At 53.4% G+C, this 27976-nt stretch overlaps 1 protein-coding gene across 1 annotated transcript in view; it reads right to left on the bottom strand.

Moving 5' to 3' along the window:
* SND1 (staphylococcal nuclease and tudor domain containing 1) overlaps positions 1 to 27976 on the bottom strand; it is a 254036-nt gene that overhangs the window by 115685 nt on the left and 110375 nt on the right. Inside the window, exons 13-14 of the mRNA XM_054988223.1 lie at positions 7802 to 7912; positions 328 to 400 (exon numbers count right to left, since the gene is read on the bottom strand). Coding sequence (XP_054844198.1) covers positions 328 to 400; positions 7802 to 7912 — 184 coding nt within the window. The remainder of the gene's footprint in view (positions 1 to 327; positions 401 to 7801; positions 7913 to 27976) is intronic.

Below are 27976 nucleotides of genomic sequence, written 5' to 3'. Positions count from 1 at the left end.
CTTTGGATGTGAAGTTTGTACACATAAATTTTCTTGACAATAATTTAGCAGCAATTGAATTGTGCTCCCCAACATCAGCTTTTTCTGGCCTGTAAACGTTTTGATAGGTGGGGTTCCTCAAGATTTGGAAAATGAATTTAGGAGTGCCTCCATGGGAAAAAAAAGTTGGGAAACGCTGACCCAGAGAGCTGGAAAGATTGGGAGGGGTCATGTGATCACGTCCCCCCCCCACTCTTCAAATACTGCAATCAAGAGCCCCCTCCCCTGCTCCCCCTTGGATCTTACTGCATCACAAATCAGATTTGGTTTGAAAAAAGTTCTGCTTACCCCAGAGATGTCAGCCACTCGGTGGATTGGGACCTCCTTCTTGCTGTGCAGTCCTTTGCCGTTCTTTATAGCCCTGGTGGGGAAACAATAAGATGGTCAGAGAGAAGCCCCCAAATTTGGCTCTGCCCCCTTCTGCTGTCAGGCAGCCTGCCAAGAGGGGGGGTGGGGGCAGCCCCAGCCTTGCGTGCTTGTTAATATCAAGGAGCACCACTTCAGGTGCTCACCTGGTATGGACTCCAAACCAGGCACTTCCAGGAGAGAAGCAGGCCTGGGCACTGCTTGACATTAAACGGCTTTGTTCCCAGCACAAAAAGAAGAGTCAACAGGACAGCAAGCATCAAAAGTAATAAACGTTTCTTTCAGCGCTTAATCCCATGAAGCATTTACATTCAAACTACACCACTACTGTTTCAATTCTAATGGAAATCAGTTCCTGCCAGGATTTGCTCTTAAATGAGACGTCGCCTGAATGGGGCCGTATTGTGCAGGGAAAGCACGTCACACCGGAAGAAATCCACCAGCGCCCCTGGACTCTGGTCCTAGCCTCTCCAACTGTTCCACAAGCCCCAGGGCTCAGTGGGTGCAGCAGCAGTGAAAACTCTACCCCCTGCCCTTAGTTTCCCTGAGTGAAAGCTCAGAAGAGGACAGGGTAGCCCCCTCCCACTTCCCACCTCCAGGGCATTCAGCCATCTCCCCTCCGGGCAAAGCAGGCAGGCACTTGGAGGGGACCTTCAGAGGAAGAGGCTGCCCTCCTGTAAACCGGCAGGGAGCATCCCAGAGACCCCCCCCCCCCGCCCCCCGGGAAAGACCCCTCTCAGCAGGTGAGATGCAGCCACCAAAGAGGGCCACCCTGGCGACCAAGGGGCTGGGAAGGGGCGTGGTGGAGAGGTCTGTCAGGGGACACTAGCCGTGGCGACTAGAGGGAGCCTCCAGGGTCAGAGGCAGCCGGCCTCTGGAACCCAGGGCCAGGAGGCAGCACCAGGGGGAAGCCTTGGCCGTTGCGCTTTGTCTGCTGGCCTTCCAGGCAACTGGTTTGGCCTCCGTGTGGAGCTGGCTGCTGGCCTGGATGAACCGCGTCTCGGATCCAGCAGGGCTCTTCTTCTGCACTGATGAGTCTGCCCTGTCGCCGCAGTCCCCAAGAAGCAATTGCTTGCTGTGCAGAGAAACCCCACAATGAGCAGCCCCTCCCTCGCCCCCTTTCAGCCAACACAGCCAGGTATGCAAAGCAACGGGGAGAAGAGCCTAAGAACCCCCCCCCCCCCCCGGGCTGGCTCAGGCCAGGCTTTCTGCCCCAGCCTCCGGTTCCAACAGAGGCCTACAAGCAGGGCAGCAAAGAAGCAGCCCCCCCATTCTCCACCGACTGTCCCCAGCACCTGGCATGCAGAGGAAGACTGACGCTGGACACAGAGCTGAGAAGCCAGGCTGTGCTTAGCCCTCAACCCCCTGCATGTACAAAGCACCTGGCCCACAGCGCCTCTCTGGGGTTGTCCGGGTTTAGGCCCCACAGAGCATTCCCTGCAGTGCACTCCCACTGGGCCAGCAGCCCGGTTCCCCAGCGGGCACTGGGAGAACTCTCGCTGCCAGCCCCAACCATCCCCCGCTCTACGGGATGGCAGAAAATCCAGGCGGGCAGGGTGGAGGAGATGGTGAGAGTAACATGCCGGGAGCCCAAGCACCCAAAAGGTCTTTGGCGGCAGAGAGGAAGAGGCAGAGAGAAAAGTGCAAGCCCGCCTTCTGCAGAACGAGCTGGCCATTCCTCCCTTGCCACAGGCCATGCTGCTGCCGCCATTTGCTGAAGAAGCTCTTCTCTTCCCCTTCGTCCCTCCCCCCACCCCCACCCCCGGCAGGAGGGAAGCACGCAGAGGCAGGCGCCCGACAGGAGAATCCTTGAAGCCGCTGCTCAGAAGGACTCCGAGCAAGTTCTCAGCTCAGAAGGCTGCCCGTGGGCCAGAGGCGGGGGGGGGGGGGCCTACAGAGAGGGGTAGTGATGTGCAGGTGTGCGTGTGTGTGTGTGTGTGTGTGTGTGAAAGTCATGCCTGAAAGCAGAAGGCAGCCAGGCGGGAAGACGCTGAGGCACGTCCCAGAGGCTGAACTGGTTTCCCCGTCTCTGCTGGGCTTGAAGAAGGACATACTTGCTGCGTGGAGCACACTGGAGGCGGGGCCCCCTTCCCCAAGCACTGGTCATCCCCCCCCGCCCGCCCGCCCCCCCCCCACCCGCCATCTTACAGCTTTTGTAATTCTGCTAAGCATTTCTTCCCATCACAGATGGAAGCCTTATGGGCTAGAAGCTTGGCTTATTCATTGCCGCAGAAGCTTGGCTTATTCATTGCCGCAGTTTTTCCCCAGAGTAAAATTGGCTGTTTTCAGGAGGCGAAGATCTCTGTCAGATCTGGAAGGGGGAAATGCAAGCACACAGACCACAGACTGCACAGAGCCCCCGGCCTATCAGGACAGGCCCCCAAAGCCCTGCCCCCTCCCTCCCCATGCAGGCAATAGAGAAGGAAGCCACGAGCAGACTCCCCAGCCCAGACAGTGGGGCAGCTGAGGATCCCACACTCTGTGGCGGCAGAGCACCACCCAGCTGCTCCCAGCCCGGGGGATCTGCGGCAGTTGCCTGTGGGCAGGGAAGGAAGAGCAGTCAGAGCACAGAGAATGCCAGCCCTGGTTTATTTCAAAGATTTATGCCCCACTTTCCAAGGCGGCTCATTGGCAACACTGAGCCATTACCATAAACAGATGAGAAAACTAACAGCAGAGAAGCCTCGGAAAGGGGGCTGCCATCCGCTCCTGCCCAAAGCCCCAGAGAAGAGAGCCTCGCGGGCCAGGGGCCCCCACAGCAAGCCAGAAGCTGGGGCGGAGGGGGGAGAAGGGCATTCAGCCCCCCGCCCTGCCCTGTGACTCCAGCTCCCAAGGCTGTCCTTCTGCCTGAGCATGGGGCGGGGGGCGAGGGGGAGGCGGTAATTTTCAATTTGCAGGCAGGCTGTTCCCCCACAGCCAAATCATGAGCATGGCCAGCTGCTAACCTTTCCTTTTAATTGCATTCTCTTTGCTGACAAGGAGCTGCACGGCTGCTTACATAAAAGGGCTCCAGAGCAAGCGCCTGCTTTCACCCCCCCCCCCCCGCCCCCCGCCCTGCTCCAAGTCAACCACTATTGCCTCCTGGGTTCTGGCTGCCCCGGCAGTCCTGCAAAAGCAGAGCCCGCCTTTTGGCTGCTCCTGCTGGGCCTGTTTAATGGCCACTCCCAGCCCAGGGGTCACTGCTTGTTCAGCCCAGTCCAGCCTCACAAAGGACTCCGGGGCTCCTGCTGGGGCTTTGTGGTGGAATCAATGAAGAGGGCCACTCCATTCGGAGAGGAAAGCTGGCCAGCCGGCCCACCGAATCACAGGCAGGGCTCACTGGTGTGTCGGGGGGCCGGCTGCCTGCAGGAAAGCAGGCGATGGAAGGGAAGCCGGCTCAGCAGCCCCGCCTGCCTTGGGAGGCAGGGAGCGAGGGAAGAGGAGCTCGCCCTGCCAGAGCTGAACCCGGAAATGCTGGGACCGGTGTGCCCACTGGCTGCCAGGTCACCCTGGCGGGGCACACAGAATCCAACAACCCCGCCCACAGGGAAATTCCGGCTGCAGTTCCAGGGGACGTCAGAAGGCCCATCACATTTAAAGGGTGCCACCAACTCATCCGTCAGCCTCAGAGAGGCACCCCCTTCAGTGGCCTGGAGAGGGGGCTGCCTTTTGCGGGTCCTCCTTCAGCGTGGCCCCGGCATCCTCTCTGTCTGCCTCCTTGCAAGGAGGCAAGGGCCAGGAGCTTTCCGGACGGCGGCTGCCCTGAGGATACAGTGAGCACAGTCCCCGTCACAGAACCAGCACCGCTGGCCTGGGAACTGACTTCAGAAGCACGAAGCTGAACGCGACAGTTTCATGTACACAGATACCACAACCACTCTGCTTGAAAGACTGCCAGCCAGCTCCACCACCAGCAACCCTGGACCAAAGGCCCCTGAAACAAAGTCAGCCCAGGCCCTTCCCTCCCTCCTGCACAGGCCCTGTGTGCGTGGGACCCTTCTGGGGAGCCAGAGGTGCACCCATTGCAGCTAGCCTTGGTTGCAATGGAGCCTGCCCCTCCCCAGCGGGACAGCTTTAGAGCCCTCGCTGCTTTCCAGGAGCTGCCAAAGCTCACAACACCCTGGAGAGATGCTGAGGCCTCTCAGCCCCACCAGGGAAGCCTTTCTTTGAGCTGAGCTAAGGGCTTGAGCTTTTGCAAGCTCAACATGGTAAGGGCTCCAAGAAACCGATGTGGATGTACAGAGAGCTCCAGAATAAGCTAAGGGAGAAAAAGGAAATGTTCAGGAAATGGAGAGAAGGACAGACCTCTAAAGAGGAGTATATGAGGGTTACTAGGTACTGCAGATCAGCCATCAGAGAGGCCAAAGCTCAGTACGAGCTGGGTCTGGCCAGGAGGGCTCGCTACAACAAGAAAAACTTCTACAGATATGTGAGAAGCAAACGCAAGGTAAAAGAGGCAATTGGACTGCTGTTGGGAGTGGAAGGAGAAATGAAGAAGCAAACAGGCTTAATGACTTTTTTGCCTCTGTTTTCTCCCTGAAGAACTCAGGCACATCTAGAGATGGTAGTAGACATGACAGGACACCTGGGGGGCTAGCTGACATTGACAGAGAGGTTGCAGAGAGGCACCTGGCTGCACTGGACGAATACAAATCCCCTGGGCGAGATGGTGTGCACCCAAGAGTGCTGAAAGAACTTTCTAGAGAACTTGCAGAACCCCTGTCCATCATCTTCAAGGCCTCCTGGAGGACTGGGGATGTGCCACAAGATTGGAGAAGAGCGAATGTTATCCCAGTCTTTAAGAAAGGGAAGAAGGATGACCCGGGAAACTACAGGCCGGTCAGTCTGACTTCTGGGAAGGTGTTAGACCAGATTTTAAAGGGATCGATCTGTAAGCATCTGAGCACTTAGTGATCCGGGGAAGTCAACATGGTTTTGTCCCCAACAGATCTTGCCAGACCAACCTGGTTTTCTTCTTTGATCAAGTGACCAGCTTACTGGATCGGGGAAACTCTGTTGACGTGATTTATCTGGATTTCAGTAAAGCTTCTGATAAGGTTCCCCATGACATTCTAATGGGCAAACTGGAAGACTGTGGAGTAGACTATAGGACAGTTTGGTGGATAGGGAACTGGTTGGAGGACCGCACCCAAAGAGTGGTGGTCAACGGTGTTTCATCAGATTGGAGGGAGGTGTCCAGTGGGGTGCCGCAGGGCTTGGTTTAGGGCCCTGCGGCACTTTTCAATATTTTTATCAATGATCTGGATGAAGGAGTGGAAGGTTTGCTCATTAAATTTGCTGATGATACCAAATTGGGAGGAGTAGCAAACACCCAAGAAGATAGAATTAAAATTCAACAAGACCTGAATACTCTGGAGAAGTGGGCAGCTGTGAACAGGATGTAATTCAACATAGGTAAGTGCACAGTGTTGTATCTTGGCCACAAAAATGTGCAGCACAAATACAGGATGGGGGATACACTTCTGGGTAGTCGTGTATGTGAAAGGGATCTGGGGGTAAGAGTGGACTGTAAACTGAATATGAGCAGTCAGTGTGATGCAGTGGCAAAAAAGGCTAATTCAATCCTGGGTTGTATCAAAGGGGCCATAGCGTCGAAATCGCAGGAGGTCATAGCCCCTCTCTATACTGCCTTGGTCAGGCCGCACCTGGAGTACTGTGTGCAGTTCTAGAGGCCTCACTTCAAAAAGGATGTGGACAAAATCGAGAGGGTGCAGAGGAGAGCGATGAGGATGATCAGGGGTCTGGAGATTGAGCCCTACGAGGAAAGGCTGAAGGCCATGGGAATGTTTAGTTTGGAGAAGAGGAGGTTGAGGGGGGACATGATTGCTCTCTTTAAATATCTGAAAGGCTGTCATTTGGAGGAGGGCAAGGAGCTGTTCCAGTTGGCAGCAGAGGGTAGGACCTGAAGCAATGGGCTAAAACTACATGCACAAAGGTACCGGCTGGATATTAGGAAAAACCTTTTCACAGTCTGAGTATTTCAAAGGTGGAATCAGCTGCCTAGGGAGGTGGTGAGCTCCCCTTGACTGGCAGTTTTCAAGAAGAGGCTGGATGAATATTTGTCAGGGATGCTTTAGGCTCATTCTGCATTGGGCAGGGGGTTGGACTAGAAGGTCTGTATGGCCCCTTCCAACTCTGTGGTTCTGTGAGTGAACCCAGCACCACTCTTGGAGGCTCCAGGAAAGGAAGGAGGGAAGAAGCAACGGAAGAGAGTGGAAGGACTGCTGGGAAAGCCAGCAGGGCCAGCAGCAGGCCCGGAAGCAGCATAGGACATTGCCAGCTTCTCAGGGACTTTCCCTTAGCAGACCACCAAGCAGGCTCGAACAGGCAAGGCTGACCTCTGCTACCTGGCCCCAGCCAGACCCTGAGCGGACCATTGCCTCCATTCATGGGACATGGCAGGGTTTCCAGACAGGAGACTGAGAAGAAGCAAGTTCTGGAGCTTGAAAAGTCCCGGAAGCCCTTTTGCCGGACTTCCTGGCCAGGAAGATGCCTGGCTCCCATTCTTGCCTGGCTCCCATTCTTGCCCCTCATATTCACAACTGGCCTGGGGAGCAAAGCGCTGTCACATCATGCCCAGCCCAACCCCCAGGGCTTGGCATCTACATGAGCAGGGCAGCCCATGAGAAAGGGCTCCCCTGCAGGGAGGCTGCTGTACTGTCACTCAAGGAGTGCGCGCACACACACGTGTGCAAAACAGAGGCAGCAGGACACATCGCCTTCTTTAGTGCGCCAAGCAGGCGCTCCAGAAGTAACATGGACATTCCAGGCACACTGTTAAGCACCAGCATGCCAGAAGGGCCTGTGCCTGGACAGCCACACAACAGGCTGGGACCACCATTGCCTCTTCCTCCTCCCTTGCTGGAAGGGAGATGGATTCCCCAGAGCAGCAGGGCTCTGCGGTGAGGGACCGAGGGACCCGGTACTGCTGCCTGCCCTTTGGTCTCCAGGGTACCTCCACAGCTTCCCTGCTTTTGCCCCCACCCCCAGCCTTGGCACCCTTCCATCCAGGTAGGAAGAGGCCGTGCTACTGCAGAAGTCCAGCCAGAGCAGCCCCTCCACCCACCTGTCCAGCAGCAGCAGGCCATGCTCAGGCCCCTCAACAGGTAGGGGAAATGCCAGGAGGCAAACATTCAGGCAAAGAGAACCCCTCTGGCAATTCTGCTACCACCCGGCCTGGTTCAAGCCCCCTTTCTTTTCTAGGTAGAATCCAAGAAGGACCTTGAAGTGGCTAATCCTCCTGCAAGCCGGAAGAACCCTCCAGCCCATGGCCAGCAGCCACGAGTCCTCCGTCCAGGAAGAATCCTGCCTTCCGGAACTGCCAGGCTCCTGGAAATTGGGAAGCCCACCCAGCCCCCTGCTGCCACCCCCAGACCCCCTAGCCATGCCTACTCACCGTGCCTCAGCCGCCAGCAGCTCATCGTAGTGTGAGGAACGCTGGTCGTCATCCTGGCGGTAGCGAATGACGGTCGCCAAGCCCTTGCTGACCAGGGCTTCAGCAATGTTGCTACAAGGAAAGAGAGAAACCGATGGAGGCAAGAACAGCATCAAGGGGGACCCTGCACTGGGCTAGCCAGGTCAAACTGGGACATGGCCAGGAGCCCACCAACAGGCAGGCAGAAAAGCTACAGCTCCCCACCCTCATTCCCAAGTACTGCTGCTAAAGCCTCTTCCGAACCTTCGGTAGCAATACTAGCCTGATCCATTCCGACCAGGGAGAGGCTCCCAGCCACCGCCGTGGCTGCTGGGCTTGCCCAGTTGCTTCCTGCCAGGACAGCTCAGAGCTGAGCCACAAGAGCCACTAATGGATGGTTAGTTCCACTAGAGGAAGCCTTTTGCCACCACCTGCAGAATGACTCTTGGATCTCTCCAGTCACACAGCCTAACCTTCCTCACAAGGTTGTTGTGGGGATAAAATGGAGAAGAGGAAAATGATGTAAGCCACTTTGGTCCCCACTGGGGAGACAGGCAGGGTATAATGAAGTAAGTAAAACAAACAAACAAAGCTGAGGCTCAGACCCAGACAGACTGAGGTGCTGCTGGTCCAGTTGGGGAACAAATAGTGACAGAATCACAGAATCCTAGGGTTGGAAGGAACCGCCAAAGTCATCAACCCCCTGCACAATGCAGGAAATTCACAACTACCTCCCCACCCACCCACCCACCCCACACACAGTGGCTCCATACCCAGAAGATGGCAAAACACCTCCAGGATCCCTAGCCAAACTGGCCTGGGGAAAATTGCTTCCTGATCCCGAAGTGGTGATTGGCCTTATCCTGGGCATGTAAGAAGGGCCATGAGAACTAAGCACTAATGTAGCCCTTCCTGCCCTCCCCCTCATGCCCAGGTTCACAGAATCAGCATTGCTATCAGAGGGCCATCTAGCCTCTGCTTAAAAACCTCCAAAAAAGGAGAGCCCACCACCTCCCAAGGAAGCCTGTCTCACTGAGGGACCGCTCTGGCTGTCAGGAAGTTCTTCCTAATGTTTGTTTGTTTATGTCATTTATAGTCTGCCTTTCTCACTGAGACTCAAGATGAATTACACAGTATGAGATTAATACAATCAGTATCAAGGACATTTCCATAAACAATGCCATAGGGTAAATAGATACAGGTTTAAAAGACATAGTATTAGCGAGAATCCAATACAGAGTAGAAAAAATACTGTAACAGAACATAATCAATTCTAGGACTAACATTAGACAACATGGAGCACAGGTGGTACATATTTAAAGCAGCAGATAATATGTAAGGCAATATAGTGATGAAGGTCTATGGTCTGTAACTCATTAGCGAAGCATCTGAGACCCCTCCCTATGATACAGCCCTCCCATTTGAGTAAAAACCCTTTTTGAATAGTTTGGTTTTGCATCGTTTGCGGAAAGCCAGGAGAGTGGGGGCTCTCCTGACCTCTTCAGGCAGGCCGTTCCACAGAATAGGGGCCACCACAGAGAAAGTCCATGTATGGGCTGCTGTTGACTTCACCCGTGTGCAGCCTGGCACCTGCAGGAGACCCTGTTCAGATGAGTGAAGCTGCCATGGAGGAACATAGGGAGGGTGGCGGTCCCGTATGTACGCCGCACCAAAGCCATGAAGAACTTTGTATGTAATAACTAATACCTTGAACTGAGCACGGTAACTGATAGGTAGCCAATGGAGCGACTGTAGGATGGGAATGATGTTCATGCTCCTGCTCGCTCCTAATAACAGTCGAGCTGCAGCATTTTGCACTAATTGGAGCATCCTAGTTAACTTAGATGGGAGACCTATGTATAGAGCATTACAATAGTCAAGCCTTGATGCTACCATAGCATGGATCCAGGTGGCCAGGTCAGCCGTGTCAAGATAAGATAAGAAGCCATCTTCCAGGCTAGAGTGAGGTTATAGTAAGCATTTTTGACGCTGCCTTAACTTGTTTTTCTAGCAATAACGCTGGATCCAGTATAACCCCTAGGCTCTTAACTGAGTCTGCAAAGGTCAGACGAACTCCATCGAAATTGGGGAGCACAATGTTCTTCAAGACCTCTGCTTTCCCAACAAGCATCAATTCAGTCTTGTCTGGATTCTGTTTCAATTTGTTGTTTTTCAACCATTTCATCATGGCTGTCAGGCAGCGATCTAAGATTTCCGCTGCATCCGGTGGGGACCTGGATAGCGAGATATAGAGCTGGGTGTCATCTGCATATTGATGACATCCAACTCCATAGCTGCGAATGAGTTCTCTTAAAGGCATAGAGGTTGAATAACGCCAACAACTCTTTAGATTTACTTTCAACCCCAGAAGGTTCTGGTCCAACCTTCTGGGACAACAGAAAACAACTCTGCGCCATTCTCTTCAAGTACTTGCAGATGCTTCTCGCATCCCCTCTCAGTCCACTCAAGTCTGGAAAGGTTTCTCTGCTGGGGCAGGGGGTGCTGCTTGACCCAGGCTGGCAGTGGGAAGCCCAGATTTCCTCCGTGGCACAGAGTCTCAGAGCAGTTCTGGCTGGAGCACCAGAAGTAACAGTTCCTAGAAAAGCGTGATCCAGCCACAGTGATCCATGCTCGGAGCGCATTTAGACTAGACTACTGTAAGGAGCTCTACCTGGGTCTACCCTGGGAGACTCCTTGGCTTGGCAGCCTCAGCGAGACTGAGAGCTGACACTAACAACAGGAACAAACCTTGCCACTTTCAAAAGAGGGATTCTGACTCCCCATGAGGTTCTGGGCCCAATCCAAATGCTGGCTGTGGTCTTCAAAGCTCTGCAGAGTCTGGGACCTGGACTCCCGCAGAGCCACCACCTCAGATTCGAGCTCACCTGCCATGTAAGGGCCTCTTTAGCAGCTCCTCTGCCCCATGGATTTGGAAGGGAGGCAGATAACTGCAGGGCCCCACAAATCCAGAAAGCCGTCCCCTCCTCTGCTCACCAGGCCACGGGCCTTTGGAGCCGACGGGCCCAGGAGTTTCCCAGACCTTCGGAGGGCTTCAGGGAGGGCTGACTGGCCAGTCTCTCCCCGCCCCCCACCACCAGTGATAGGAGCTTCCGTGGGGGTGACATAGTTTCTAGTATAATCATGTTATCTTTGAACGCTTCTGTTTTGAACAAGTTGATAATTATTTTATTGTACTTTGTATTTTATCTGGGTGGACTCATGCGCTCTTCACCCAAGAATTCAGCCCAGTATTTCAGTCACTATGACGACAGTCTGTCCATGAGCAAAAACCCGGCTGAAGGGGGCGGGGCGGGGTGAAGGAAGGGGCCACCCAGCTCCAAGCACAGAGCCCTCAAACACTGGGTGATGCTAAGGGCCACTGGCAGAAGCAAGGGAAGGGTCCACCACCCCACAGCCCGCAGGACAGTGACCCCCCAGGAACAGAGTGGGAGGAGCCAAGTGACCAGAATGTCAACTCTTCCTTTCCGACAGGAAGGGGCCGTCAGCTCAGCCAGAGAGGGGAGGGAGAAAGGCAGAGATTACTTAAACTCAGGGCGTGAGGAAGAAGGAGGTCTCTCTTGCATCTTGCTCTTGACTTGGACGCGCAAGCCACGAAGGACTAAGCGTTACTGAGAGACTCCATCTTGTCTACATGGCCAGTGACAACGGAGAGAGGATCCATGAAAACCAAACTGGAGAGTAACTGTTACCACCACCCGCAAAACACAGGCTCTCTCTGGCTGGCTGGATTTGCACGTGCAGCACTCTGGGACCGCACTGCCGTTTGGAGGCTCCACCAAGCTGCTGAATCTCCCACTTCTCTCCTACAAGCTACTGCAAGGATGATCGACTGCACCATCGCAATGTCAAGCTATCCTGCTCAAGGGATGGAGCGGCCCCCTGCTGCCCCTCCTCTTCACCGCTATTTAGAGAGCATGACCAAATAAGTATGGTGTGTTTAGAGACCAGGCTCGGAGAATTCAAAAGGTATGGAGGTTTTATGGGGGGGGGGGAGCATACAGGGTCTCTTTGAGCAACAGACTGAGCAAGGATGTAAAGAAAAGGTGAAAGCACATCACCCTGCACTCTGTGCTTACCCTAAACAACGTTTTACTAGGAAACGCAAGCCATTTTTGACATTGCAACATTTGAAAGTCCACCATTACCTTAATACTACTCAAGGTTGGGACTATCACGAATGAGGGCAGGAGAAGCCGAGATGTATTGAGATGGATCGGGTTTGTACTGACAGCTGGGCTGGGAACCCTCAACTTGCCCAGACAGGCAAGGTTTTCGCAGCCGGGAGGGAAACGTGGGATCTCCTCTCTATTGGCTAAGTCGGTTCTGACAGGCTGCCAGAACCCAAGAACCCGACTGGCTAAGACCTTTTTACACACACGGGAGGGAGAAAGGGAGCTGTTCCATCTGTGGGGAGGATGACTGGGGGGGCAAGACCATGCCAAGGACAACAACAGCCGCTCTGGACATGCAGCTATTTAAACTTCCCAACAGGGAGAGGAGTTCAGGTGCTGAGGTTAGCAATCTGTTTCGGTTCTTTTATTAGTCTGCACCATAGTTCTGTAACCTCTATCCTCACTAGAGTTATGCAAGTAGAAAAAAACTTGTATTTGTCTTACGATATAAATTATTGCCTCGAGCCCTGCCCGTGTCCCTCTCTGCCACTCACATGACCACCAAGGCAGCCCCAGTCTGATGATGTCCTCCTAGAACCAACCTGGTGAAATGGCAGAGATCAGGAGCATCCGAATCACGGTGCGTCGGTTTTCCCATCATGTGTTACGTTTGTTCGGCCCCACCTGGACTACTGAGTGCAGTTCTGGGGGCCTCACTTCAAAAAGGACGTGGGCAAAATCGAGAGGGTGCAGAGGAGAGCGACCTGGATGACCAGGGGCCAGGAGACCAAGCCCCATGAGGAAGGACTGAAGGACCTGGGAATGTTCATTTTGGAGAAGAGGAGCTTGAGGGGAAACATAACTCCTCTCTTTCACTATTTAAAAGGCTGTCACTTAGGGGAGAGGAGGGAGCTGTTCCTGTGGGCAACAGAGGATAGGTCTCGAAACAAGGGGTTTCAGCTACAGGAGGGAAGGAACTGGCTGGATGTTCGGACAAACTTCTTCACCGTCCCCTGCAACCATGTCCATCCACGCACACACTATTCTTCTTGTCATCTGACAGACCTTTACCTGGCAGCCGAAGGGACACCTTACTGGTGGCCTACAGTAACCCACTTCACCTAGAAGCAGCCCACCCCCACCTCCTGAGGAAGCCCAGCCAGGGTGAAATGTGACCTGTCAGCCACGAGGGCTGAGGGCTGCCCCACGAAGGTGGCCTTTCCCCTGGAGCCTGGAATGCCAGTTGCAAGTCAGCAACCAGAAAATTGCCAGCTGAACTGACAGTCCTTCTGTTTTGCACAGCTTTAAGCAAATTCCTTCATTCTCCTTCACTGGGCGCCTCTGTAATCGGCCTACAGTTACTCAGGCAGGGCATAACCTCAAGCCGGCCATATCCAAACTCAAGGGAGAGGCTTGTAGCAGCTCCCAGCTCTCCCCAGCTCCTGCCTCCGCTAAGGGAGGAGGCCAACCAGAGCTGTTACCGAGAGCCAAAAATAGGCCGGGCAGAGATGGGGGAGAAGAACATCAGAGAATCAGAAACGGAGGAAATCAGCTGCCAGGAGGAAAGAGAGGGGCAGCTGCAGACGCACAGCTCCAAATGCCAGGCAACCAGGAATAAGCAGCCTTCCCCTATCTGAGGCAAGCAGGAGGCAGACGGCAGCCTCACACCGGCAGCCCACACCACCTCGCAGCACCAGCTGCCTCCACCCAGCACCGGGCCTGTACTCCCGGAGATCTGGGGAAGAGGGGCAAAACAGCCTCCCCACGCAGAGCCAAAGGGAGGCAGGAGAATCCCAGCCAGGTTTCGGGAAGTCTGCCAGAGCCAAGAGCCCCTATAACAGGAAGAGCAGCAGAGAGCTGTGCTAGGCGTGCAGGCAGCCCCGCCTCCTGGGTCCAGCCCCAGGTCTTCGTTTCCAGCACTGCCAGGAATGGCTTCGCAGCCCCCCACCCCCCACCTGCGTTCCTTTCCTGCCACGGGCAGCACAACAAGCGGGGCACAAGCCGGGGGGGGGGAGGAGGGAATCACTCGCGTGAGCCCCAACTCGGCCCAGCAGCTCCTCTTTTGCCAGGGGACGAAGGAGAAGCGCGCCTATGTTTAAGAACGGGGAAAGGGACGATCCAAGGAATTAACGGTTGGTTCGTTTGATGCCAGTTCTAGGAAAGATGTTAGAACAGATTATTAAGACGTCTATGAACTTTCGGAGAGAGACAGCGTGATTGTTAAGTCTCAGCACGGCTTTCTAAGGAATAGATCATATCCAACCAATCTATTTGCTTTTTTCAACACAGTGACTAGTTTGGCAGATCAAGGAAATGCTTCGGATGTGGTCTGTCTGGATTTTAGTAAATTGTTTTGCCTAATAGCCCAGACTAGCCTGGTCCCGTCAGGCCTGGAAGCTGAGCAGGGTCAGCCATGGTCAGCACTGGGATGGGAGACCACATGAGTAATTCGCGACTGAACAGCCCACTTTTCCTTGCCTGTTGACAGGGTGCCCCTGGGACCTTCTTGTGGAGAAGTTGGTGAGATACGGAACAGACCCTATTGCTGTCAGAGGGATTCAGCCCTGGCCGGCAGACCCACCCAAAGGGAGATCGTTCGTGGCTCCTGGAAGGATAGCGACCAGCGTGGTGCCCCAGGGCTCTTTTGGGCCCAGCGCTCTGCAACATCTTTATAAAGTATCAGATGAGCGAGGACAGAATGTGCTTATCGAGTCTGCGGAAGATACCAGACTACTGGGGGGGGGGGAAGCAGAAATAGGGTGCAGCTGGTCTTGGGATAGGATGGAGGGCTGAGCCCTGACAAATAAAACGAAGCTTAACAGGGACAAGTGTAAAGTGTTGAACTTGGATAATCAAAATCTGTTGTATAAATATTGGATGGATGAAATCTGGCTGGGTAGTACCAGCTGTGAAAAGGAGGGTTCTAGGGGACCATAAACTTAGTATGAGTCCACAGTGTGATGCAGTGATAAAAAAAGCTAATATGATTTTAGGCTGCGTTCAGAGCCGTGTTGAGTGAAGGTCTCGCAAGGCGCTGGTGCTGGTGCTGGTGCGCGTGGCCTTGTCTAGGCCTCCCTTGGCGCACTGGGTTCAGTTTGGGGCACCGCCATTTAGGAAGGATGTCAATAAACTGGAATGAGTCCAATGTAGGGCAACAAAGCTGGTGAGGGGTTTGGAGACCACATCCTATGAGGAGAGGCTGAAAGAGCTGAGAATATTAATGTTGGAGCAGAGGCACTGGTGTCGTGAGTCGGCCAGGGCTCAGCGATAGTGAGGACTCCTCAGGGGAAGAGGCGCCCCGTGCAGCCAGCCTGGAACTGCCACAAAGCAAGGACTCCTCAGGAGAAGGGGGGCTAGCAGAAGCTGACCAGCAGGGTGCTGATCAGCAGGGACAACCCACACCTGAAGCAGAGCCAACGCCCTCTAGCTCTGATCCAGCAGGTGAGACTCAGTTAGCTGGCCCCAGCCCTCCAGTTTCACCTCCACCCTTAGAGGGCCATAGAGGGAAGCTGAGAAGGGAACTGCAGGCAAGGAGGCCAAGTGCACGCCTCCTCCTGGGCCGGCGCCAGCTGGCTCCTGATGATGAGCAAGAGTAGGTGCAGGATCCTTGCCCAAGCAATTGGCTGCATTCATGGCCCTTAGCCCTGGGGCTATAAAACCAGTCAAGCGAGGCTGCTGAGCGTGGATGCAACGCGTACAATCGTTGTGAAGCCGCTCGCTCTGCCTTACCTTGCCAGAAAGCCTGCCTGCTGGACTCTTGACCTTGGACTGCCTGACCCTGCCTAGCCTGCCTGCTGGAACCCCGGCCTTGGACTGAACGACCGCGCCTTGCCTGGCCCCTGGAGTCTCAGCCTTGGACTGGGTGTTGGAGCCCAGTCTGCTTCCCAGCCCCAGTACTGGGAGCCAGCAGGCCAGTACACTTGTGAGGTGATATGATTGCCACTTTCTGACACCTAAAGGGTTGCTGTGCGGAAAATGGGACGAAAGTTCTCAGTTGGGTTGGATGACAGGACTCGGACCTACGGATCTAAATTACAGCAAAGGAGCTTTGGATTAAGTATGAGGAAGAATTTCCTGATGGTGCTATGTGTTTGACACTGGAGAGATGGTGGGTTCTTCTTTGTTGGGAATTTCTAAGCATCCGTTGGAGACCTTTCTCAGGAATATTATAGTTGTAGTACCTGATTCCACAGGGGGCCAGCCTAGATGAGCCAGGGGGGTATCTTCCAACTCTGAATTAAATAATTAAACCTTCCTAGTCAAAGTAAGAAGAGCTCTAAGGAATGGGGTTTGCCTACAGCAGCCTCCCTCTGCCTTGACGAGTACCCAGCCAGCCATCCCTGACCAATCCCAGTACCTTCCCTGGGAAGAGCTGAAAGACAAACTATTCTGCCTCCAGGCAAGAACTGGGAGCCAAAGGGCAGGTGGTTGTTGTGGGTTTTCCGGGCTGTATTCCACGGCAATACAGCCCGGAAAACCCACAACAACCATCGTTCTCCGGCCGTGAAAGCCTTCGACAATACATCAAGGGGCAGGTCTTTGCCCAGGAGAGGCCGGCTTCTTTCATAGCCTCCGAACGGGAGTACAGCCCTGCGGGGTCTAATCCAGCATAGTTTCCAGAAGTGGCCAATCAGAGGCCACAGGGAAGCCCCCAAGGAGGGTTTGCGCTCCACAGTCTGCCTTGGCACCTGAGACTCTCTGCCTCTCAACCCAGAAGACCCATCAGCTGTCATGTTACAGAGCCAGCGACAAATCTACCCTCCGTAAGTCTCCCCCAGCCCCTTTAAGCTCCACCTAAGCCAGTGGCACTCAACTCATCTTGTGGCAGTGAGTTCTACACACCAAGTACTCATTGTGTGAAGCCCTTCATCTGTCTGTCTCAAGTTCACTGATCATTTTCATAGGGTGACCAGCAACTGTGATATTGTGGGAGAGGGAGAAAATGTGGCCTCTCTCAGTCGCCTTTGGTTGAGACTAAGAAGCCCCCGAAGCTTTAGCCATGCCTCACAGGGCCTGCATCTCAGCCCGCCCGCCCCGTTAAAAAAGGGACCGGTGCCATTTCCCATCTTTTCTACTTGCTATTCAAGGTGCTGTGGTTCACCCCAGTCAGTGGGCCGACCTCTGTCTTTCTGCCCTTGGAGTTGCTTGGTTGAAGGCACAGGTCCTTCAGTTCCCCCAGAAGAGGAGACTGTGCAAGGCACAGGAGCAAAGAGCAACCCTGCCACAGGAGCGGGGTGGGGGGAGAAGGCTCTGCTTCCCTTTATCCCCCAGACACTCTAGCAGCCCCCCAGGGCAACGTCATCTGTTAGTCTTCCAGGCAGAGACGGCATCACTTTCTGCATTCTGGAGAAACAGCTGGGTGAAGCCGAGGCACAGCAGTGCTGTGGCTGGGCCCCCAGAGATGCTGCCGAGCGTGACTCTGACTCGGAGCCCCTTCCCCATGCCCTGCCCACATGGGACTGGGCAACATCTGGAGAGGCTCTTAATTAAATGGCTGTCAATCTCCTCCCCAGGGACAGATGCATCTCGTTGGATGCAAAGGAGAAAAAATATGATTTAAACTAAGGGTGGGGGGAGAGAAATCTCTGCCAAGGGAATAGGAGGAGACAACCACAGCCAAACCAAGGGCTCGCTTCCAAGGCTGCAGAGATGCCTGCCAACCTTTCCAGCCATCCCTGCCTCCTCTTCCTGCACCTGAGAGCTCACTCGTGCCCTCCTCTTAAGAGTTTTTTATCATTTTTATTTTTTTATTGATGTCATTTATAGTCCGCCTTTCTCACTGAGACTCCAGGCAAATTACACAGTGTGAGATCAGTACAATCAGTAGCAAGGACATTTCCATAAACAAAGCCATAGGGTAAATAAACACAATTTTACAAAGACAGAGCATTAGCAAGAATCCAACACAGAGTTGAAGAAATGCTGAAACGGAACATAAGCAGTTCTGGGGCTGACATTAGACCACATGAAGCACAAGGAGCTCATAGGAGCACATATTTAAGACAACAGGTAGTATGCAAAGCAACACAGTGATGAAGTTTATGGCCCTTAACTCATTAGCAAAGCATCTGAGTGCCCCTCCCCACAATACAAAAGCCTCTTTGAATAATTCAGTTTTGCATCATTTTCGGAAAGCAAGGAGAGTGGGGGCTCTCCCGACTGCCTCAGGCAGGCAGGCCCACAGGGTAGGGGCCACCACCGAGAAAGCCCGTTTGAGCTGGCCTCCTCCCTCCATCCTGACCTGCGGCTACCTGTTCTATTCATTCACACGCAGGAGTCAGCTGTCTCTCGATGCAGCAAGGAACGGCCTCTGCCTCTCCAGCCTCATGCATTTTTTTAAAAACCTGGGTCAAAGGGCAAACTACACGGGACAGCAGCCACAGGTCCACTTCATAGCCGCTAATGCCATTTTGGAGGAGCTGTTTAAAAATGGCTACAATTGGGACTATAGCACAGCAGCGCCATGCGAGCTTTTCATAGAATCCTAGAGTTGGGCCTTACAGACCATCTCGTCCAACGCCCTGCCCAAAGCAGGAGCAGCCTAAAACATCCCTGACCGCCAATGAGGGGGGGCCCCACCACATCCCTAGGCAGCCGGTTCCACTGCTGGATTCCTCTTAAGGTGAAAAAGTTTTTCCTGATATCCAGCCAGCACCTTCCCTCCTGTAGTTTAAAGAGTAGGGCCAGCTGGGCCCAAATGCGGACTGGAGGATGTGTTTGGCTGCTCCTGGGCCCTGGGCACCTGCCTGAACTAGAACACCTAGAGGTCGGGAGATGGCGCAGGGCTTCCAGTCTTCAGATCAAGAGCTTGGTAGTGCCTGCCAGTCTCGGCATGCCCAATTTCCCCCCTGGGCCCAAAAAGAGACGCCATTGTCCTAGCCACAAGCCACAGGTTCCCCTGGAGTCCTTTCCTACATGCTGCACAAGGGAAAGGCTCTAGACAAAGACAGAGAGAGCCTTTCCAAAGGCCACCGTGTGCCAGGAGTAGGGAATGAGAGCAAAGGTCAGGTCACAGAGAGAAACAGCCTTGCAACAGCCCTCTGCCAAGGATGCCCCACCTTGTGCCAGTGCAAGGCTGTGACGTAGTCTGCAAGGAACCATGTTCACAAAGAGGGCGGCCAACTCCACTCCATTCAACAGAAGCCGCTAACTTTTCCGAGGGTAATTAATAGTGACGGGCACTCTGGAACCTGGAGCCTGCTCCACAACCGAGTGGCTGCGTCTTCACTGGGTGCTGCCCCAACAGGGACCGGGAACGGCTCAGAGTTCATGGCTGTTCCCCAGGCAGCAAAAGTGTCTTCTGCTGCTGTTTTTCACCACTCTCAATTCAGTTTTATGGCTGTTTATTATATTGTGGTTCTTTTTAATTGGTTTTGTCTGTATTTATCGCTCTTTCTTTTATACTGGAAACTGCCTCTCCAGAGCCCTTGTACATTAACAGTGCGACATATAAATCTCTCTCTCCTTTTTCTCTCCCTCCCTCTTTTATTCTACATCTCAGGATGTAACACAGGGTCCTCCCCTCCTCCATTATATTCTTATAACAACCCTGTAAGGTGGGCCAGGCTAAAAGTGACTGGCCCAAAGTCGCACCGCAAACAGCAGGGCTTTATAATCCAGCAGATGTGAGAGGGGCGGATGCCACACTCGCTGTTCCTTCAGCATGCTCAGAGAGGCACGAGCCAAAGAGCTGGCAGGGGTAAAGGGAACCTCTTTGGCCCCAAGGCAACCACGGCACCTGCTTGCCCAAGAGCCACCGCAGGCCCTGCACGCAAGGTTCTGCAGGCAGCATCGAAGGGCCTAGTGGCTGCACACAGGCCTCCCATGCCCCCTTCTTCTCCACCTCCCAGGAGTCTAGAAGTCGTGCACAGCAGCAGCAAAGTGGCAGGGGGCTAACCGTGCCCCCCGTAAGCCCCCTGAGCAGCATTGAGCCCAGTGAGTCTGGTCCCCTCCCTCCCCAACACACCAAAAGTCCACCTCCTCCAAAAGGAAGCAGCAGCGCTAAGCTGGTTTCGCCTGCGATGGGCAGCTGTGAAAGGCAGCGTGCAACAGCTGCTGCCCGCCCCTTCGTGACAGTCCACCCCCAAGCACAGGATGCCGGGGGATGCTCAGTGGCTTCCACACGTCCTTTTCATGTTGCACTTTACAGACTCACAGGCACGCACACAAGCCTTGCTGGCCTCTGGAAAGACTTGCAAGCGGCACAGGGGGCTGCGCAGGGCACTGAGAGGCGGCTGACAAACAGTCCTGCAACTCTCGAAACTGCCAGTGCAGACGGGACTCTCAGGCAACCTTCACAAGGCCTCTCCAATCCGAGCACCCTCGGACTCCTGCCCAGAGCAGCAGAGACGGCCCTCACTCAACAAGCCCCGGAGAGCTCTAGCCAGGCAGCTTCTGGCTCAATACCACACTGTCCAGTTACACACACAACATCACAGGAGAGCTGAGGAAGGGGCTGGTTGCGCCAGGACAGGCTGCAGCAGTAGAGCCCTACATTCAGCACCAGGAAGAGGGAGGGGGCTGTCTTGACCAGCAAGGAGGACTTGAGGGGGGGGGGAGAGAAAGACCGCTCTTCTCAGAGCCCCTCGGAAGGCACCACTAAGGGGCAAGAGTGAAAGCGGGGGGGGGCACACACTTTCCTCATAGGACACCACAGGCATCCAATACACGCAGCCGCCTTCAGCCGAGTCCGATTATTGGCTCTTCGGGGTCTCTGGGAGAGTCTTCCATATCACCCACTTCCTGATCCTTCAAGAGAAGTGGAGATACCCAGGTTGGCCTTCTGCGTGCAAAGTGGCTGCTTTTCCATTGAGCCATGCCGCCCCCCCCCAAGCCGTAAGAGTGCCCTCCTTTTGCACCAGATTAAGGGTGGGAGCACAGCGCCCTCACACTTTCCCCTCTAGCCCTGCCTGCAGAGCAGGGTCTGGCTTTTCACCAGATCTGCAAATGGTGGCAGCCACCTGGTCCACACCTGGTGGGGTACTGAAGGGCAAAAGCCCTCCACAGCCAGCACCAGGGACCCAAAGAGCTGGAGTGGGGGAGGGTTCTCTTACCGGCAGGTAGGTGAGAACTCATCCCCCTGGATGGGGGATACGCTTCTGGGCAGTAGTCTATGTGAAAGGGATCTTGGGGTAAGAGTGGACTGTAAACGAAATAGGAGCAGTCAGTATGATGCGGTGGCAAAAAAGGCTAATTCAGTCTTCGGTTGTATCAAAGGGGCCATAGCGTCGAAATCGCAGGAGGTCATAGCCCTTCTCTATACATAAATTCTCAGCAGAATTTATGACGACCCTACAGAGCCCAAAGTGCAGGGCTGCAGAAAAAGTCCAGTTGTTTCCATCTCCTGCACCGTGTTCTACGAAGCGGACATTTCCTGAAGAAGAGCCCTGCTGGATCAGACCGGCAGCTCATCAGTTCCAGCAGCCTGCCTCACTCAGTAGCCAACCAGTTACTACGGAGGGCCAACAACAGCACACACAGCCCCTCCCTCGGAGCTGCCTCTTGGCACCTGGTCTGTTCCTGTGGCCATCACTGAGTCCTCTGGCAGCGAATTCCACATCTCAGAAATGCAATAATAATAATCAATCACTTATTGGCAAAGCAGCATTTCCTTTTGTCCCTCCTGAATCTACTGCCAATCAGCTTCATTCGATGCCTTCCAGTTCCAGTATTTTGGGAGAGGGAGAAGAAGTTCCCTCGGACCACTCTCTCTTCTCCATGCATAACTTTATAAACCTCTGTCATGCGCCCCCCCCTCCCCCCCACCAGCTGCCTCTTCTGTAAACTGAAAAATCCCAGACTCTTCAAGCTGGGACTCCCTGCATATCAACTTGCAAGAGACACAATTCAATTCAATTCTTCCCTCCCTCGGCTTACAAAACAGGCACCAACACAGGAATATGGTGGACGTGTTCTGCATACACTCTGTGTTGTTATATTTTTTTGCTATGCTTATATACTGCAGAGAGTGTAAGAAATAACTGTATTGTATATAATACGCATTCCAAACTGTTGTAATTTTGTTAACAGTTCTTTGGGGTCTGGCCTGTGAGCTTTCTCTTTACAAACCAGGCAGCCACTCCTTGGCAGCAAAGGTCTGACCTCGCCCCCAATCGCGGGCGCACGCACGCGCGCGCGCGCGCACACTCACACACACCAATCACATCACCTCTCTGTATGGGGAAGCCCAGAGAACTCCGCAGGAGGCTGAGGGGATGTTTTCTGTGCTAAGCATGGCAGAATTCTGCAGCACGGTAACGCAGTCTGGCTGCTGAGTGAGACAGGGCGCGGCACTTGATGGGCCAGGGACTCCTTTTATATTCTTATGCACCTGGGGTCTAGTGGTGCAGAGGAAGCCAACTTACAAAGGTCAGTTTAGGCTTCTTAGCTTCTCAACCTCCACCAGAAATAGTATTAAGAACTGGAGACCCGGGCATTCTGCCCGCCCCCACCGGCACAGAGATCCAGCCCAGCCGTGCCCCCATTCCCTTCCAAGCCAGGGTGCCAGCAATGTATGCAGCAGCAGAGTGAGCGAATAGGAGGGGAGTGCCTCATAAGCCAGGCCCAGACTGTCCAGAGGCCCCCTTTGCAAAGAAGACTCTGATGCCGTGCAAAAGGCCCGCGTGGCCTGCAAGGGGCAGGAGGGCAGCTGCCGTGCCCCTGCAGGGCCTTGCCCCAGAGGCCTGGGCTGAAGCAGAGGGTCCCGGCCCCAGAAGTCCTCTGCCCCCTCCTCTCTAAGCCCCTGGCAGGAGAGCGGCTGCCTGCCTTGCAATCTCACCAAGGCAGCAACGGGAGAGGAAACTCCCTCCACTGCCTCCCGTCTTCCGCATGGGACTGGTTTCATCCCCATTAGCCTTCACGCAGGCGTCTAGATATGTTACAAGTTCCCCTCACCTGCCTGAGCACCTGGTCCTGAGGCCAAGCACACAACCCTGCTCTTGGCAGACGGTCCAGCCTGAGGGGGGAGAGGCGGGGGGCACACACGGAGACTGCCCAGCACAAACCTGGCCCGGCCCACTGCTGGGCCATCTGCTGGAGCGGCCAGCCCAGCGGCCTCAACTGGAGCACAAAGGCCAGCAGGTGGTGCTTCAGAAGAAACCCGCGGGAAAGAAGGGGGTTTGGAAAGCGCGGCTTTAAAGGCTGCGGGCAGGGGAAGGAGGGAGCAAGGGGATCCTGCTAGGCCGTGAAATGGGGCTTTTGCTGCTCAAAGCGGAGTGCAGCAGGAGCGGCCGACACGTGCGGGACACACTTCTCCGTTTCCTGCCCACAGCCAGCGGAGATGCTTTCCAAAGGATCCCGCTCCACCCAGCTGTTCAGGCCTTGCATCTGGCGGCTTCCGAGCCATGGGCTAGGTTGCCTGGAAGCAGGCAGCAGCATGAGCAGCAGCGCCCTCCACCACAAGCTAACCAGGGACCAGCCACAAGGCCTCAGTCCTGAAACGCCTGTGCGAGTTCTCGGCATAGCCAAGGGTGACAGCCTCTCTTGATATGAAAACCGGCATAGCTTCAGGTAAGGACCCCTTCCTACCCGTAACCCCCTTAGACATCCAAACCAGCTACAAACTTAGAATGCTGGTGGGGAAGGCTATCCAATGTTTCACAAAGACTGCCAAGAGTGCAATTATCTGCCCACTGGGCAGAAATTGTGGGTGTGTGCTTGACGCACGGAGCTCTTGGCTCCCATGGAGTCGGTTAGTTCCCTTGAGGCTGGGGTAATTGAGCAGGAGAAGCTGAGAGAAACAGAGAAGGATGTGGACGAAACACGCAGGATCCTGTTAGACCAGGGCCGCACTAAACTCTTGCGCAGAAGGATTCTCTGCTGGCATGGAGAGTGACGATCCGGAGGCTGAGAGGTGTGGAGAAATGACCTCCATCCAAGAATTCACTGCAGTCTTTGGGATTGCACCCAGTGTGTTCAAAGCCAGCACCAAACTCAGAGGGGCCCAAACTCCAAGAACTTGCACGTGCAAATGGCTCTGGTGGAAGCAAGACAGTGGTTTGCCATTGCGCTCCTTGACAAAATGCGACACCAAGAGGGACAGATACAGCTAAGGGCCAAATGTCTAGAGAGTAATCCCTCGTGAAGCAGGAAGGGCTGAACAACAAGGGGAAGACTCTCACAAGGGGAGATTATACATTCTCTGGACACGGAGAATGGAGGAGGGGAGGCCCTCTGGAACTGCTCTCTGGAGAGGCACAAGCCATGCCGGACTAAGCTTTGACCAAGGGACTCTCTCTCGTCCAGGCAGCAAGGGACAATGGGGAGACATCCATGACAGCCATGAGAACCAAGGTAATGCTGAACTCTAAACTACTGCACCTTCACGTCATACTGGCCTGTCTTGCTCTTCGACTACAGACCGACATGGCTACCCACCTGAAACTATTTAAACTCTGTTTAGCAGATGTACCAAGTACAGGGAAAGGGGGCTGCACGTTACCACCTTTTCTTTGTACCCTTGCTTGTGCAGACCACGTGCATTCGATTTATTCATGCATTAAACATTCTTATATTTCGAATGCTCAAAATCTAATCTCTGTAACCACATCACAGCTACGCGGTCTCGCTATCTCAAGTGCAGTAACGATGAGGGGCAGCAGGCGAGCTCGGCATCTTTGGAGCACAATAGCGCAAAACTGCAGTCGTGAGATATCATCCCTGCGCTTGTGTGAAGGAATGAAGCTGAAGTCATGGCGACCTGGCGGAGCCTCTAAATGACAGTGCAGATCCAGGTGGGGAGCAACGATGGTCTGAAGCAGAACAGCAGGATTTGAGCCCAGTGGCGCCTGAGAGACCAACTAGATCTCCAAGGTATAAGCTGTCAAGAGTCGGAGCTCCCTTCTTCAGACACAAGTAGGAATGGTGGTCCCTGAGCCTTTATATCCCAGTCAGGCGGTAGGAAGGGAGAAGCAAAGAAGGGAGTCAGGGTGCAAAGGCACAATGTGACAATGCAGCTTGATTAGAGCAGAAATTAGCATCCGTGCCGAAACGAGAATCCTATCTATTCAGCCCACTGTTCTGAACTTGTGAATGAACTCAAGTTCCGCAAGCTCACTTGGCCGTCTGCTCTTGAAAATTCTTCGTCTGAGGACAGCCACTCATAGGTCAGCAATGGAAAGTCCTGGAAGATTAAAACGTTCTCCCACTGGTTTCTGAGAGTTGTGATTATGTGTAATCTCACAAGAGTTTTGATATTGTGGGAACTGGGAACTTTCTGGGACTAGCCGAGTAAAAGAGACAGGCTTCACCTGAACCAAAAGAGGACAACATTGCTGGCACTTAGTATAAAAAAAAAATGGCGTAGCAGCTTTTAAACTAATTTCCAGCCCATAGGAGCTGGAATGTGTCTGGTTTAGAACAACTCATTTCAAAGGGATGGTGTAGTGAAATCTTGATATAATATTGGTGGGAGCAGGCTAGAACTTGAGAATGAAAGTAGGAGAGCCCTGTGAGTCCTTAGAGGGGGAAGTGAGATACAGGTGCCTATATGCCGACGCTGGAAGTCTCCACTGCAAGATCAGGAATGCTTGGTGCTATAACTGACAACGCAGATACAGAGGGCATTTCAGAAACCTAGTGGAAACGGAAAAATCATCGGGACACTCTTATCCCTGGATATCAACTCTATAGACTGGAGCAGGAGAGACATGTTGGGCAGCGCTGCCAAGTCAAATAAGCTAAAAAACATTAGGGGCAAAAACATTATAGCATTATTATGCTTGGTTTTTAAAAAAAATCCCCAATACATGACAGCCAGGCTCCAAGTACACATTTTTATTCAGGATTTATGACCACCCTCCCCCACAGTCCAAACCAGAGAGCCCCACCTGGGCTGACCCAGAGCTGGGCGACACAATGCAGTAACAACATTATAATATCATAAAGTTTTCTTCCCAAAAAAGGTGTGTCTTGGGAAAGGAGGGGGAGTGAGAGGCTGAGAGAAAGATGGAGGCAGCGAGACGTGTCCTGCAGAGGCAGGGCAAAGGGCAGAACAGAGGGCAGAGGGGGGGGGAAACAAAAGGAAAATTCTGCACAATTTAAAAAACTGATTCAAAACCACATCAAGAAAAACACTGGGGAATAAGTGCAGGCAGAAAATTCAAAGAGAAATCTTGAAAATGCCACATTGAAATTTGAAGGCAGAGTTAAGCATGCGGAACTCAGAAAAAAACTGGAAGCAACATGGGGCCGGAACTGGCAAAAACCGCCCGTCTAGAGAAGGCCTGTATCTCACAGTTCAAAGCCCCTGGTGATGCAGAAGCCTTAAGCTGCTGCCTGACAGCTGTGGTCAAATGGCTGAAAGTGAACAAATGGAAACTGAACCCAGACAAGATGGAAGTGACGCTGGTTGAGGAGGCGGAGCTCTTGAAGGCCATTCTGCTCCCCAATTTCAACGGACCCTAGTTAAGAGACTAAGGGTTACGCTGGTTCCAGCACTGCCACAGTAAGCAAGGAAATGCAGCTGCAAAAAAAGGCTTTCTCATGCTTCAGACTAGCCTGCAAGATGGCCCCCTAACCGGACACAGTTGCTCTGGCCACCTGCTAACATCAGGACTAGACTACTACAATGCACTCTGCAAAGACCTCCCTTCAAAGTCCTCTCGGAAACTCCAGCGGGTGCAAAACGTCGCTGCTCAATCATTGCCAGGAACCAGGGGGCACTGCGCATCACTGCTGTTCTGCAGTCACTCCATTGGCTGCCCATCAGTCAGACGGCTCAGTGCAAAGTTCTGGCTACCACCATTCAAAACCCTTCATGGCCTTTGTCCCTCACACCTGTTTTGGTAAACAGATAGGGACTGTAGACTATACTACCAGGTACTGTTTGTGGATGTAGAAATGATAGTACCGTGTAACTTCTGTATCATTTAATAGGCCACCTCAAATTACTTATGCTTTGTTTCAGCCATGTTTCATCTCTGTCTTCCCGCATTCCGCCTGTATGCTTCGTTTCAACCTTCTTGCGTTCATCTCCTATTATGTTGTTTACTGACTGTCCCAGCTGTGGATCACATGGACTTACACTGCAAAATCCACCTTGGATCTCAATGAGAAAGGCGGACTATAAATAAATAAATAAATACAGGGAAGCCGCTGGACCTTTGGATGGCAAAGAAACAAAATGATTGCTTAAGGAAGACGGGGACATGCTAGAGAAACTGAATTAATTCTTTGCATCTGTTTTCAATTTGGAAAATGTAAGGCATGTGCCCATGCCAGAGCCGGTGTTTTTGGGAAGGCTGAAACGAGCTGGACTGTGGTTGCAAGAGACTAAGTTCTACAACCACCAGCTAAACGAGAAACACACAAGTGTGCAAGTCTAGGCGGCGCGCACCCAGGGGTTCTTAAAACAACTCAAAACTGCTTGATATACTAACAAATGTATCTAACTGCTGTAGCATAGTGGTTAAGTGGCTGGGCTGTGAATCAGCACTCCGCTGGTTCAACTCCTAGGATTGCCTTCAGCTCCGCAGGGGGCCTTGGGGAAGCCCCTCCTCTCAGCCCCAGCTCCCCAGCCGTATTGTGAGGATAACAACAACACTGACTTCTTCACTGCTCTGAGCGTGACACTAATAAAAGCACGTTGTTGCTGTTGCTGCTGCTGTTAAAACCAGCCTCCATGCCAGATGACAGAAAAATAGAAAATGCCACCCTGGTTTTTAAAAAGTGGTCTAGAAAGGATACGTGGAATTACAGGCCAGTTATTCCTAATATCTGGTCCAGGCAAATTAACAGAAAGTGCAATCAAAGCCAGAATTACTAGGTACACAGAGGAACAAAGCCTGCTGAAAGAAGATCAGAATGACTCCTGCAACGAGAAGTCTTGCCTCAGCTGTCTCTTGGGATTAATCAGCAGGCAGACAAGAGTGACCCAGTGGGCATTACATGCTGGGACTTCCAAAAGCTTCTGACAAAGGCCCACTCCCAAGTCTCCTGCATAAGCTTGGCAGCCAGGGGATATTTTATTCACTTGCTCAGTTACTAACTCTCTCCAAGACTCAAAGAGGATTACACCCTGTGGATC

This window comes from Eublepharis macularius, chromosome 9, assembly GCF_028583425.1.
Source record: "Eublepharis macularius isolate TG4126 chromosome 9, MPM_Emac_v1.0, whole genome shotgun sequence".
Classification (NCBI taxonomy): Eukaryota; Metazoa; Chordata; class Lepidosauria; order Squamata; family Eublepharidae; genus Eublepharis; species Eublepharis macularius.
This window is presented reverse-complemented; position numbering and strand designations above follow the sequence as displayed.